The 12,586-nt window shown below is 36.9% G+C and overlaps 1 protein-coding gene across 2 annotated transcripts in view; it reads right to left on the bottom strand.

The window, feature by feature from the left end:
• Positions 1-6,431: 6,431 nt before the first annotated feature.
• LOC105190762 (metaxin-1) overlaps positions 6,432-12,586 on the bottom strand; it is a 169,778-nt gene continuing 163,623 nt past the window's right edge. Inside the window, exon 5 of one of the 2 annotated variants that reach the window (XM_025306089.1) lies at positions 6,432-6,482. In XM_025306089.1, coding sequence (XP_025161874.1) covers positions 6,450-6,482 — 33 coding nt within the window. In that variant the 3' untranslated portion in view covers positions 6,432-6,449. Of the gene's footprint in view, positions 6,483-9,501; positions 9,693-12,586 lie in introns of those variants that run through there. The other variant, XM_025306087.1, reaches the window with a different exon arrangement.

Consider the following 12,586-nt stretch of genomic DNA (forward strand, 5'->3'; position numbering starts at 1 on the left):
TGCTTCAGTAGCGCAGTGGATCAGGCTTGTGGATATGAGCGTAGAGGTTGTTCAAGTGTGTTATTTTTTACTATCACAGGGAGAACCATGTAGAATGTATATAATACGCAGACAAATTCTTTACATAATCATACTTATTTCTTTTAGCATGAATAAAAATGATCAATGCTAACGTGATAAGTGTATATCGCAATTGTACGTGTACAACAATTGTACACATACACACACATACCATGATGTCAAAAACCGAACAATTCGTGAAAATTTTTTATTGATCGCAAATTGTACGCAAAGACGAAAGAGAAGTACACGGGTCTCCGCGGGTATCTCGTCATATTAATTGTCTATGAGCTGATAAACAATTGATCTCCGGTATTTACAAGTTACGCTTGTCCGCAGCTTGTTTCGGTTTTGATATCATTGGTATCAGTGATGCGAATTTGGTGACGGGCTTGCACGAGGATCCTCCTTCCCCCCCCCATATACGCACACAGCCAGCTCGGTCAATCCGCGTGAGCCACGCGATCGGCAATTGTCGACGCGCCGGAGCGAGCGAGAGAGAGAGAATATCATTCCCTCATTGTCGCTCTCGTTTCTCGCTCAGCGAGCGAGCCCAATTCTTTCTTACCCATAATCTGAATCGCGGGAGCGACTGTCTCTCTCTCCTTTCCTCTCTATGACAATACTGAAAAGTTTTGTCTACTCGGCGCACCGAAATTATTACAAATAATATTTTATTATTAATATTATTATTTATAATATATATTATTTGTAATATTATTTGTAATTTTACTTGTAATTGTATAATAATGTTACAAATAATATAAATTTTACAAATTTTATTTGTAAAAATTTATATCATTCGTAATATTATTTGTAATAGTATTAATAATATTCGGCGCCAAGAAAATGAAATATATTTTATTAATTATTTTGCGGAGTCGGGCAGGTTCACAGGTTTGATTATTGAATTGTTTAATAATATTTTAAGAATAATTTTAAGTTATACAAGGATGTAGTATGAAATATAAAAGAATATTGTAACAGAATCAAGAAGTACGAAATGAAACCTCTTTGCTTTTATTACAATATCCTGTAAGTTAATAAATATTTTTCATACAGTATTAAATAATCTCCAAAAACAATTACATCCGTGAAATTTTCTATCTGCGCGAAAAAATTCATAAAATATATTTGTTTCGTCGCTCTAAATGAGAAAACTCTCAGAACAATGTTATAGTTGTTCAGTGCACTATTCAATAAAAATATAATAATACTATGTTTGTATGTGTGAAGAATATTTGCTAACATACAGGATATTGTAATAAAAGCAAGGAGGTTTTATTTCGTACTTCTAAGGCCAAGACTTATTAACGGCTAAAGGCATATTCGAATTGATCTTGCCTTAATTGGTCGGATCAGTGATCGGTCTTGCCTTAAGTTCCAAGCCTCATAACTCGGAATGTACTCGACGAAATGTAACTTTGTTAGAGTGTTTTGGAATGCTCTCGAGATAAGCTACAAGAATATGTAATAAAAAATCGTAGTTTTTATTTAAAAAAACATTAATGACCTTGGCCTGATTTTGACAAGATCACTTCACTCAAGGTCAATTCCACATTTCCGTTATGTGTCGTCCTTCAAGCCATGCAACTTTCGTTCGAAAAATTTTTTAATAAAATCATCGATAATGGACCATGTCACTTTAGTTAGAAAAGTCTGGAAACGGTCAAATACCTCGAAAACGAAACATTTTTAAGAAAAATATTTCCAACTAAAGTTGTAAGGTTTTAAAAGTTCTATTGAATGATGATATCCGTTTGACCTTGCGTAAACGGATCAAGGCGAGGTCAAGGCCAACATAATTTTTTTGAAATGGAATACCCAATTTTTTATCACATAGTGTTAAAGCTGTCAGCGAGACGTTTCCAAAACATTACTTGATGACCTATTTTTCTTAAGAATTGTCTGAGTTATGAGCTTTAGAATTTACGGTGCCGCCAATATTAGTATTATCCAGGATGTACCGCGTGGAGGTTGCATGATCGAACTTTACACCCCCCTGTGTGTGTGTGTGTGTGCGTGTGTATGTGTCAGCAAAAATAAGGTTCGTCCCTCCGCGGTTCGTCATTACCGCAGTATTTAATGACTCCAAACCCTCTCTGCTACGTGTGTGTGTGTGCGCGCGCGTGTGTATGTAGACGGGTTTTTATTGAATTAAGTGTTCAAATTGTCTTCCGTCTGCTGCTTGACAATAACCTTATCGTAGATGAAATTCATTTAAAACGTTTCGTCTCATTTCTGATGAAATAAGATTTACTTGGTGCAGTATGCGTTCCCTAAGATCTGCCAAGTTAGCAGGTTTCATTCCGTACACATTGTTTTTAACATATCCCTATAAGAAGTAGTCCAATGGAGAAAGATCTGGTGATCTAGAGGGCCACTCTATTTCTCCACATCTTGTTATCCATCGGTTTGGGAAAGTATCAGTTAAAAATTGACGCACTACTACTGCATAGTCCTTATCTCTGCTAACATACACACACACACACAGGGAGGTGTAAAGTTCGATCATGCAACCTCCACGCGGTACATCCTGGATAATACTAATATTGGCGGCACCGTAAATTCTAAAGCTCATAACTCAGACAATTCTTAAGAAAAATAGGTCATCAAGTAATGTTTTGGAAACGTCTCGCTGACAGCTTTAACACTATGTGATAAAAAATTGGGTATTCCATTTCAAAAAATTATGTTGGCCTTGACCTCGCCTTGATCCGTTTACGCAAGGTCAAACGGATATCATCATTCAATAGAACTTTTAAAACCTTACAACTTTAGTTGGAAATATTTTTCTTAAAAATGTTTCGTTTTCGAGGTATTTGACCGTTTCCAGACTTTTCTAACTAAAGTGACATGGTCCATTATCGATGATTTTATTAAAAAATTTTTCGAACGAAAGTTGCATGGCTTGAAGGACGACACATAACGGAAATGTGGAATTGACCTTGAGTGAAGTGATCTTGTCAAAATCAGGCCAAGGTCATTAATGTTTTTTTAAATAAAAACTACGATTTTTTATTACATATTCTTGTAGCTTATCTCGAGAGCATTCCAAAACACTCTAACAAAGTTACATTTCGTCGAGTACATTCCGAGTTATGAGGCTTGGAACTTAAGGCAAGACCGATCACTGATCCGACCAATTAAGGCAAGATCAATTCGAATATGCCTTTAGCCGTTAATAAGTCTTGGCCTTAGAAGTACGAAATAAAACCTCCTTGCTTTTATTACAATATCCTGTATGTTAGCAAATATTCTTCACACATACAAACATAGTATTATTATATTTTTATTGAATAGTGCACTGAACAACTATAACATTGTTCTGAGAGTTTTCTCATTTAGAGCGACGAAACAAATATATTTTATGAATTTTTTCGCGCAGATAGAAAATTTCACGGATGTAATTGTTTTTGGAGATTATTTAATACTGTATGAAAAATATTTATTAACTTACAGGATATTGTAATAAAAGCAAAGAGGTTTCATTTCGTACTTCTTGATTCTGTTACAATATTCTTTTATATTTCATACTACATCCTTGTATAACTTAAAATTATTCTTAAAATATTATTAAACAATTCAATAATCAAACCTGTGAACCTGCCCGACTCCGCAAAATAATTAATAAAATATATTTCATTTTCTTGGCGCCGAATATTATTAATACTATTACAAATAATATTACGAATGATATAAATTTTTACAAATAAAATTTGTAAAAATTTATATTATTTGTAACATTATTATACAATTACAAGTAAAATTACAAATAATATTACAAATAATATATATTATAAATAATAATATTAATAATAAAATATTATTTGTAATAATTTCGGTGCGCCGAGTAGACAAAACTTTTCAGTATTGTCATAGAGAGGAAAGGAGAGAGAGACAGGCGCTCCCGCGATTCAGATTATGGGTAAGAAAGAATTGGGCTCGCTCGCTGAGCGAGAACGAGAGCGACAATGAGGGAATGATATTCTCTCTCTCTCGCTCGCTCGGCGCGTCGACAATTGCCGATCGCGTGGCTCACGCGGATTGACCGAGCTGGCTGTGTGCGTATATGGGGGGGGGAAGGAGGATCCTCGTGCAAGCCCGTCACCAAATTCGCATCACTGATACCAATGATATCAAAACCGAACAAGCTGCGGACAAGCGTAACTTGTAAATACCGGAGATCAATTGTTTATCAGCTCATAGACAATTAATATGACGAGATACCCGCGGAGACCCGTGTACTTCTCTTTCGTCTTTGCGTACAATTGCGATCAATAAAAAATTTTCACGAATTGTTCGGTTTTGACATCAGTGGTATGTGTGTGTATGTGTACAATTGTGTACACGTACAATTGCGATATACACTTATCACGTTAGCATTGATCATTTTTATTCATGCTAAAAGAAATAAGTATGATTATGTAAAGAATTTGTCTGCGTATTATTATACATTCTACATGGTTCTCCCTGTGATAGTAAAAATAACACACTTGAACAACCTCTACGCTCATATCACAAAGCCTGATCCACTGCGCTACTGAAGCAAATTGGTAATTCTTCTGCTATACTATATTCTTCTGCTATAGACACAGAAAAGACTAAACTTCAAACTACATTTCTCAAAAACGTTTAAGATTTGCACCGTTTTTGGATAACATTTGTTACTATTACATCAATATTATACTTTTCTAAAAGCAGAATCGCACGGTGATTTCAAGGATGAAGATTCCTCTTATGTGAGATATTAATTATTCATTCTTTATTAATGGGAAAATATTTTCCTTTGGTTTAAATGTTCAAGAAAAGTTATTTGTCCTCTGAGAATCTTTCAATTTTTATGTTCGTGAAAAGTTTATAAAATTCGTAAAGAAAAAAAATTATTTTACTACCTACCTGTTCAAGAGTTGCGCATAAGAGATATTTTAACAAATCTGAATCTGAATCAGTCAACAAATTAAATTTTTCATTCAAAGAAGCATATGCAGGGTAAGCATAAGTAAGATAAGTATAAATAATAAATTAAATATTATTCTCTGAATATAATAATAAATAAATGTTTTTTTCTTTAACTGAATCATCGAAGTAAATATTCTATTATAAATTGACTTTTCGGATTACAATATTAATTTGATTTTTCAGAGTACGCTTTAAAATTGACTCTTCGGAATATGCTATTAAATTGACTTTTCGGAGTACACTTTTGAATTGACTCTTCTGACTATACATTTGTCAATTGACTCTGTGGAGTACATATTTTTTAATTAACTCTTCGGAGAGAAGAGAAGAGAAACATTTTATATTTTATTTAAAAAATCTTAATTTTTGCAGAAAACTGATTGATGAAGAAAAAAATTAATTCACGACCTCAATGATCTTAAAAAAATTACTGCAAGAATGAAGTTGTTGTTATTATATACCATATTGTACAATATTAAAACATACGCACAATAATTATCTATAATTTGCATATATGGGCGTTTATGTAATTATAAGTAATATAAAAGTCATGACAAATTAATGTGGCCGCGCGTTATCTCTGTCGCGTCATTGCTAGAAATCGTCCGAACTCTCGAAATTATTTTCTTCCCGAATTATGAATATAAAACAATGTGGAAAGGAAAATAAGGGGGGACGGCGACGTCTGTCTTACATCGCTGCTGGCTCGCTTCGTCGCGATTGTCTATTCGCTGGTGGTGAGACGAAGATCGATTCTTCGTTTTTATCTAATTAATCTAGCTCGCTCGTGAACATAGCACAAAACAGAACCAAATAATTATCGACATAGCACGGAATAGTACCGACAAATCGTGGACATTGGCTTAGTAGTTCATGTCCATGAAAAATGGACCCAGTTAGCGCTTCGAATCAGCCAACTTTTCCATAACGCTGTAAATACAGCCATGGCCGCTCTCAGGCTTCTCTCTGCTTACAGCCTTACTCTTACAGCTAATGTAGATGAGCCTTTAAGGTCATTCTACAATGAGGTTGTAGTAGTATGCAGTAGGCAAATTGACCAATCACGATCGATTGTTCTCTTTACGATCGAAGAAAAATCGACTGTGATTGGTCAATTTGCCTATTGCATACTACTACAACCTCATTGTAGAATGACCTTTAGACTCTTCGAGCTTTGTTCACCTCAGTCCTTGCGATCAAAGCGAACCCCTGCGGTTTATTCGAGCCAAGTGCTTAACCTCGATTTAAGCTCATAGCAAGCCCATCGAAATACTCGAGTGCATGATTCTTCGAATCCAGGGATCCTATTCCGTTCCCACGTATCAACAGTTGTCGGATTAGTGCAGGTGACGATACCTGTCGCTTGTACAACTGACGAATATATAGCTTTTCTATTCCGTATATACAGAGTGTCCGGTAATTAGCTGTCAACTCGAAGTGTAAAGGTAGGTTGGGTTAAGCTGAAAACAAAAGTAAAATACAATTTTGCAAAAATCGCAATAATTATTGAGTTATTAATGACAGCAATCTGACGAGTAAGCGCCGAGATAGATGATTGGAGGAGCGTCGCAGTCTCTCGGGCCATAGCACGGCCCAATTGATCTAGCTATTATTGGCGGCGTGCAGTGAGATGTACAGCGAGATAAAACACGAATAGCGGTGCGTTCTTTCCCTCGCCGTGCGTATCCCTTTAGTAAACGAGCCGTGTAACTCCGTGAACGCGTCGGTCGGTATCGAAATCTATCGAAGTCGTATCGAAACGTTGAGGCATCTTTTCCGAGCATATAATTGGCTGTCGGCTGGTTAGGTGAAGGAGACTGTGTGTTACTTCGAATGTCATTCATGTCATCGAGGATGAGATTATCGTTCTTTCGAGTTGGCTGACTGCGTGATGTTAAGAGTTTGTCGTTGTAGTCGCCTTCGAGTTGTTTATTCGCGCGAGTTATGTGTTTTGCGTGTCAGAATCGCGATTGGATCGTGCGTTAACGTGCGATCAAGCGCGTTGCTGCCAGTCTTGACGTGTGGTACTCTGAGGGGTTCGTTCTTTCGAGTTTGATGATAACGCGAGGTTAAGCTTGTCGTTATTCAGTCGCCTTTTAGTTATCATATTATCTACGCGAATAATTGAAACGGTGAATTTTGCGTGTCGGAATCATGGTTGGATCGTGCGTTAATTAATATTATAAATTAGAAAAGGAGAAGGAGAAAGAAGAGGAAAAAGTAGAGAAAGGAATCAAATAAAGGAGGAAGGAAAGAAATATAGATAAGAAAAAAGAAAGAGAGGAAGAGGAGAAAAGACAAAGTCTTAGGTTTATTAAATATTAAAAGGTAACATATTTTAAAAAGGTAACGTATTTTTTTATGAGTTCCCGATTTCAACGGATATGTACAGTAGTTGCTGCAAGTTCTGTTGATTGTATAACTTGTGATTTTGGCATAATATACATATTTACGGGACTTCTGGATACATGAATTAATAGATTATTCGTAATGATTTATATATATATCGAGTTATTATAATTTAAAATTATTTGATTTACACTACCGTAAACTGAAGTGACTTTAAGTGAGTTTATTTGTCACAATTGGGTTAAAATTAATTATGTGGATTAAAGTCACAGATCTAAATTTACGTTACGTCGTGTTAATGCTTTACAGAAAGTATACATACTGCAAACTAGAGTAACTGCAACCTACAAAGATAATTTTAGTCCATTTTTGGTAAATGAGCAAAAGTTACCTCTGTAAATTAAAGCCATTTTAGTTTATGGTTATTTTATATTAAAATATTTTTTGTGTTACAAAAAATGTTAAATTATCAATTACTATACATCAGAGCTGGAGACTAAGTGCCCTTTTCGGCCGGATTTCAAGCGGTGACACCCACCGTTCCCCTTGCACCGCTCCACGCTCAGCGGCCGAGGCGACGATCGCGGATCGCTCAGACCCGTCGCTACGTAAAATGTCAGCTGGAGCGTACCCTCGTGTTTTATTATAATTATAATTTTTTCCTCCCTTAATAATCGCTTTGAAATATATATGTTTATGTGTTTTATACACACATACATACATATATATATATATATATATATATACACACACATATACATGTATTGGGTTGGCAAGAAAGTAATTTCGGTTTTTTAGTGTGAAAGAAAACTCAATTTTTTCTATACAAAAAATGAACTTTAATCGGTCAAATATTTTCCATCCTGTTCGATGACCTTTTTCCATCTTTCTGGTAGCTTCATGATTCCGCGCTCATAGAACTGCTGGTTCTTATCAGCAAAAAACTCAACCAAGTGCGATTTAAGATCATCGTTGTTGTCGAAATTTTTACCGTTTAAAAAGTTTTGTAAACTTCGAAATAAATGATAATCCGACAGTACAAGGTCGGGGGTATATGGAGGATATGACATCACTTCCCAACCAAGCTCCAATAATTTCGTATGTGTTGCTAAAGATGTATGGGGCCTCCCATTGTCGTGGTGGAACACGATTCCTTTACGATTTGCCAATTCTGGCTTTTTCTCTTTGATTGCTTCCTCCAATTTCATAAGTTGTTGGCACTAAACATCTGAGTTGATCGTTTAGTTGCTTGGAAGCATCTAAAAATACACAACATCTTTGTAATCCCACCAAATTGACAGCATGATCTTTTTTTGATGCAAGTCAACTTTCGATACGGTTTGTGTCGGTTCATCATGCTTGGACCATAATCTTTTTCGATTAATGTTGTTGTAGACGATCCATTTTTCATCACCAGTGATAATTCGCTTTAAAAAAGGATCGATTACATTACGTTTGAAATGCGTATCGCAAATATTGATCCGTTGTGTTAAGTGAATTTCTTTCAATTCGTGCCCAATTTGGAATTCAAATATCCAGCTTCTTAACGAGTCCAAGACGTCTTATGTAATTTTCAATTGTTCTGTGTGACACATTTAACCTTTTTGCAATCTCTCGCACAGTTATATGACGATTTGATTCAATTATGGCTTTCATTTTGTCTTCATCAACTTCAGAAGGTCGGCCAGAACGTTAGTCATCTTTAAGTGAAAAATCTCTAGAACGAAATTTTTTAAACCAATTCTGACACGTGCGTTCTGTTATGCAACCAACACCATAAACTTCACATATCTCTTCGTGAGCCTCAGCCGCTTTTTTGCCTTTACGAAAATAAAAAAGTAAAATATGTCGAGAATGATCATTTTTGCATTCCATGTTAAAATTGACCGTAAATCAATAGTTGTAAACAAAATTACACGGAATTTGTTTCTATAGTAACCTAAGAGTGTCAACTACCAAATCTGAAAAAAAAAATTATAACATTGACAGAAGAATAACGACACAAACATAAAGCTATCTATTGGCTCAAACCGAAATTACTTTCTTGCCAACCCAATATATACAAGGTGTCCCATTTTATTTTTGTCAGTCAAATATCTCGAAGAATATGGAAGATATGGAAAATGTATCAGGCAAAAGTTATTTGAACTTACGAGACGTAAGTGCGGTGAGATAAAACAATGAATAGCGGCGCGTTCTCCTTCCCCTCGCCGTGCACCGGCACCAGTTTCTGAATCGACTGGGCTGTGCTGTAGTCTGAACAACTGCAATGCTTTTCCAATCATCTATGATATGTCGGCGCGCTTCCACTTCTCAGATTTCTGTCATTAATAACTCGATAATTATTGCGAATATCGCAAAACGGTATGGGACTTTTATGTTTGTCTTAACCTAATCTACCTTCACTTTGGATTGGCAGTTAATTAGCGGACACCCTATATATATATTGTATACGTATATAAATATATGATATACAAGGTGCGGCGCCAAAATCCGGACAAATTAAACATTTTTTTTGAAACATAATTTTTACTGCAAAAATGGAGAAGTTTATAATAATTTTTTTTACTAAATTGTTTGTTCAGGTCATAAAGAACACATTTACTCAATATAACCCCTTTCTGCTTGAATGATCGCCTCCATTCTCGGTCCGAAGCGTTTGCAGGCCCGTTTTAATGAGTCACGGTCCATATCGGCGGATGCCGCTTCAATAGCGGCTCTCAATGATGCGACGTTTGGATGTCTGGACTTGTTAATGATCCTTTCAACCACATTCCATACATAAAAGTCCAAAGGATTTAAATCTGGGCTGTTGGGAGGCCAAAATTCTTTGGACCAAAACATGTCGACGTTGTCCGACAAACAATTTGGCACCAAATTACTTGTGTGCGCGGGCGCACCGTCTTGCTAGAAAACATACGGCTTTCCAGACGATAGAGTTTCCATACACGGCTTCACCACATTTATCAGAACATGCAAATAAACTTCTTTTGTGACATTTTCCCCTTTGTTAAAGAAATGCAATAACATGACATCACCCTCACTGGACACAACACTTAGCACGTGAACATTCGCCGAAAATTTCGTTCTGGAAACAATGGGGACATCTGCAGGATCATGGGCGAGCCAGCGATCATTCTTTCGATTGATTTTCGCATCGATAGTAAAAATTTTTTCGTCAGAAAAAAACCTGAGGCGTTCTGGCAGCATTGTTTCGTAAAGCACACAAAAGCAGGTTACAGCGCTCAACTCGCTTTGTCCTGGCAGCTTCGGAAAACATCTCACTAATTGTACAAGACTTGTAGCGGAGGTCCTTCTCGATTCGACGCATAGTTTTTTCACTCATACCGACAACCGACGATAATTTTCGAATCGACTGCCTTGGATCCTCAAAAATCAGCTGCTGAGCCCGTTGAATGATTTCGGGCGTCCTGACAACGCGCTCCTTCGAGTGAGTTTTCCTTGCCGGTGTTGCAAAACTTTTGTTGGACTTCTCCGCCTAGTTATATTTCGCGATGACATACACAGTCGATCTTGGGTATCCGAAGAATTGAATGATTTTTGTCGCTGAGCGCCCAGCGCGAACACTTTCGATAATCGCGGCTTTTCGATTATACTCCGCACTTGGTTTCAACATTGCGACTGTTTCGAGGTTATGAATGTTTAGTACATGCGTCAAGTTATTTGGATGCCAATCGCGACCTCTCGAAGTGGTATAGAACGGCGGGAAATTCAAATTGAATTTTGTCCGGATTTTGGCGCCGCACCTTGTATTATAAAATATATTATACAATATATTATTATATATGTGTCGTACACATGCGCGCAATCTGAATTTTTATGTCGGTTGTCAGTTGTGAGGTTGCGATTGGTACGTACGACATACAGGGTTCTCAAAAAGTCTTCGAACGATAAAATATCTCGAAAGCAATTAGTTTTTGGAAAAAATGTTTCAGGCAAAAGTTGTAAGGTTTAAAATGATCTATTTACTGATCTTATCAGTTTGAATTTGGCTAGCGTCAACAAGGTCAGGGCAAAGTCACCTTGAACTTTTCAAATGGAATGCCTTACATTTTTTGGCATATTCTTATAACGTATTTCAAGAGCTTTCCAAAATACTACAACAAAGTATTTTTTTGTTAAGCACATCCCGAGTTATGAAGCTTCAAAGTTACAGGACCGTCGGCAGCATTATCCAATACGTGCGCGTGCGCGTGTGTGTGTGTGGGCGTGCGTGCGTGCGCGCATGTGTGTGTGTGTGCGCGTTTTACCACACACACACACACACACACACACACACACACACACACACACACGCACACGCACACGCATACAAGAGGTGTAAATCCGATCGTGCAACCTCCACGCGGTACACCTTGGGTAATGCTAATGCCGACGGTACTGTAACTTTGAAGCTTCATAACTCGGGATATATTTAACAAAAAAGTACTTTGTTGTAGTGTTTTGGAAAGCTCTTGAAATACGTTATAAGAATATGCCAAAAAAAGTAAGGCATTCTATTTGAAAAGTTCAAGTTGACTTTGCCCTGACCTTGTTGAGGCTAGCCAAGGTCAAACTGATAAGATCAGTAAATAGATCGTTTTAAACCTTACAACTTTTGCCTGAAACATTTTTTGTAAAAACTGATTGTTTTCGAGATATTTTATCGTTCGAAGACTTTTTGAAAACCCTGTATGTGCGACATACGACAACGTCTTCCAACTGATTGTGAACGCAACCTAATAAGCGTGCAATCGAGAGAACAAATACGAGAGAGTTTCAACCACTAATCTTTTTATTAGCCGCACAGATTGAAAAATCCTTTTGCACAATGAAAGTACTTATAATAACGAAGTCTGGAAAGCAGAGTTTTATGTAAAATTCGAAAAAAAATTAACAACTAGTTTCATTGTCATAATATTACTCTGCGCATGAAGCAGATAAGGATAGTACACGATTGTGTCTGCCTGCAGCTCCATCGATCACGATTATACGGAACTAATCTACTGTTCTGTTGTACCCCAAAATCTAGCAAACACATTCCGCACACCGCGCCTATTGCTAGCAGACGTCACGTTTACGAGTAAGATGGCGGCCGTGACGTCACGCACATGTCCAGGAAAAAACGGGCCGAGTGTTGCTAGACTCGAACCTGGGTCCTGGCGGCTACTATCAAACGCTCCAACCTCCTAGACCACCGTCGCCTATTGCTAGT

Source organism: Harpegnathos saltator, unplaced genomic scaffold, assembly GCF_003227715.2.
Source record: "Harpegnathos saltator strain DR-91 unplaced genomic scaffold, Hsal_v8.6 scaffold751, whole genome shotgun sequence".
Taxonomy (NCBI): domain Eukaryota; kingdom Metazoa; phylum Arthropoda; class Insecta; order Hymenoptera; family Formicidae; genus Harpegnathos; species Harpegnathos saltator.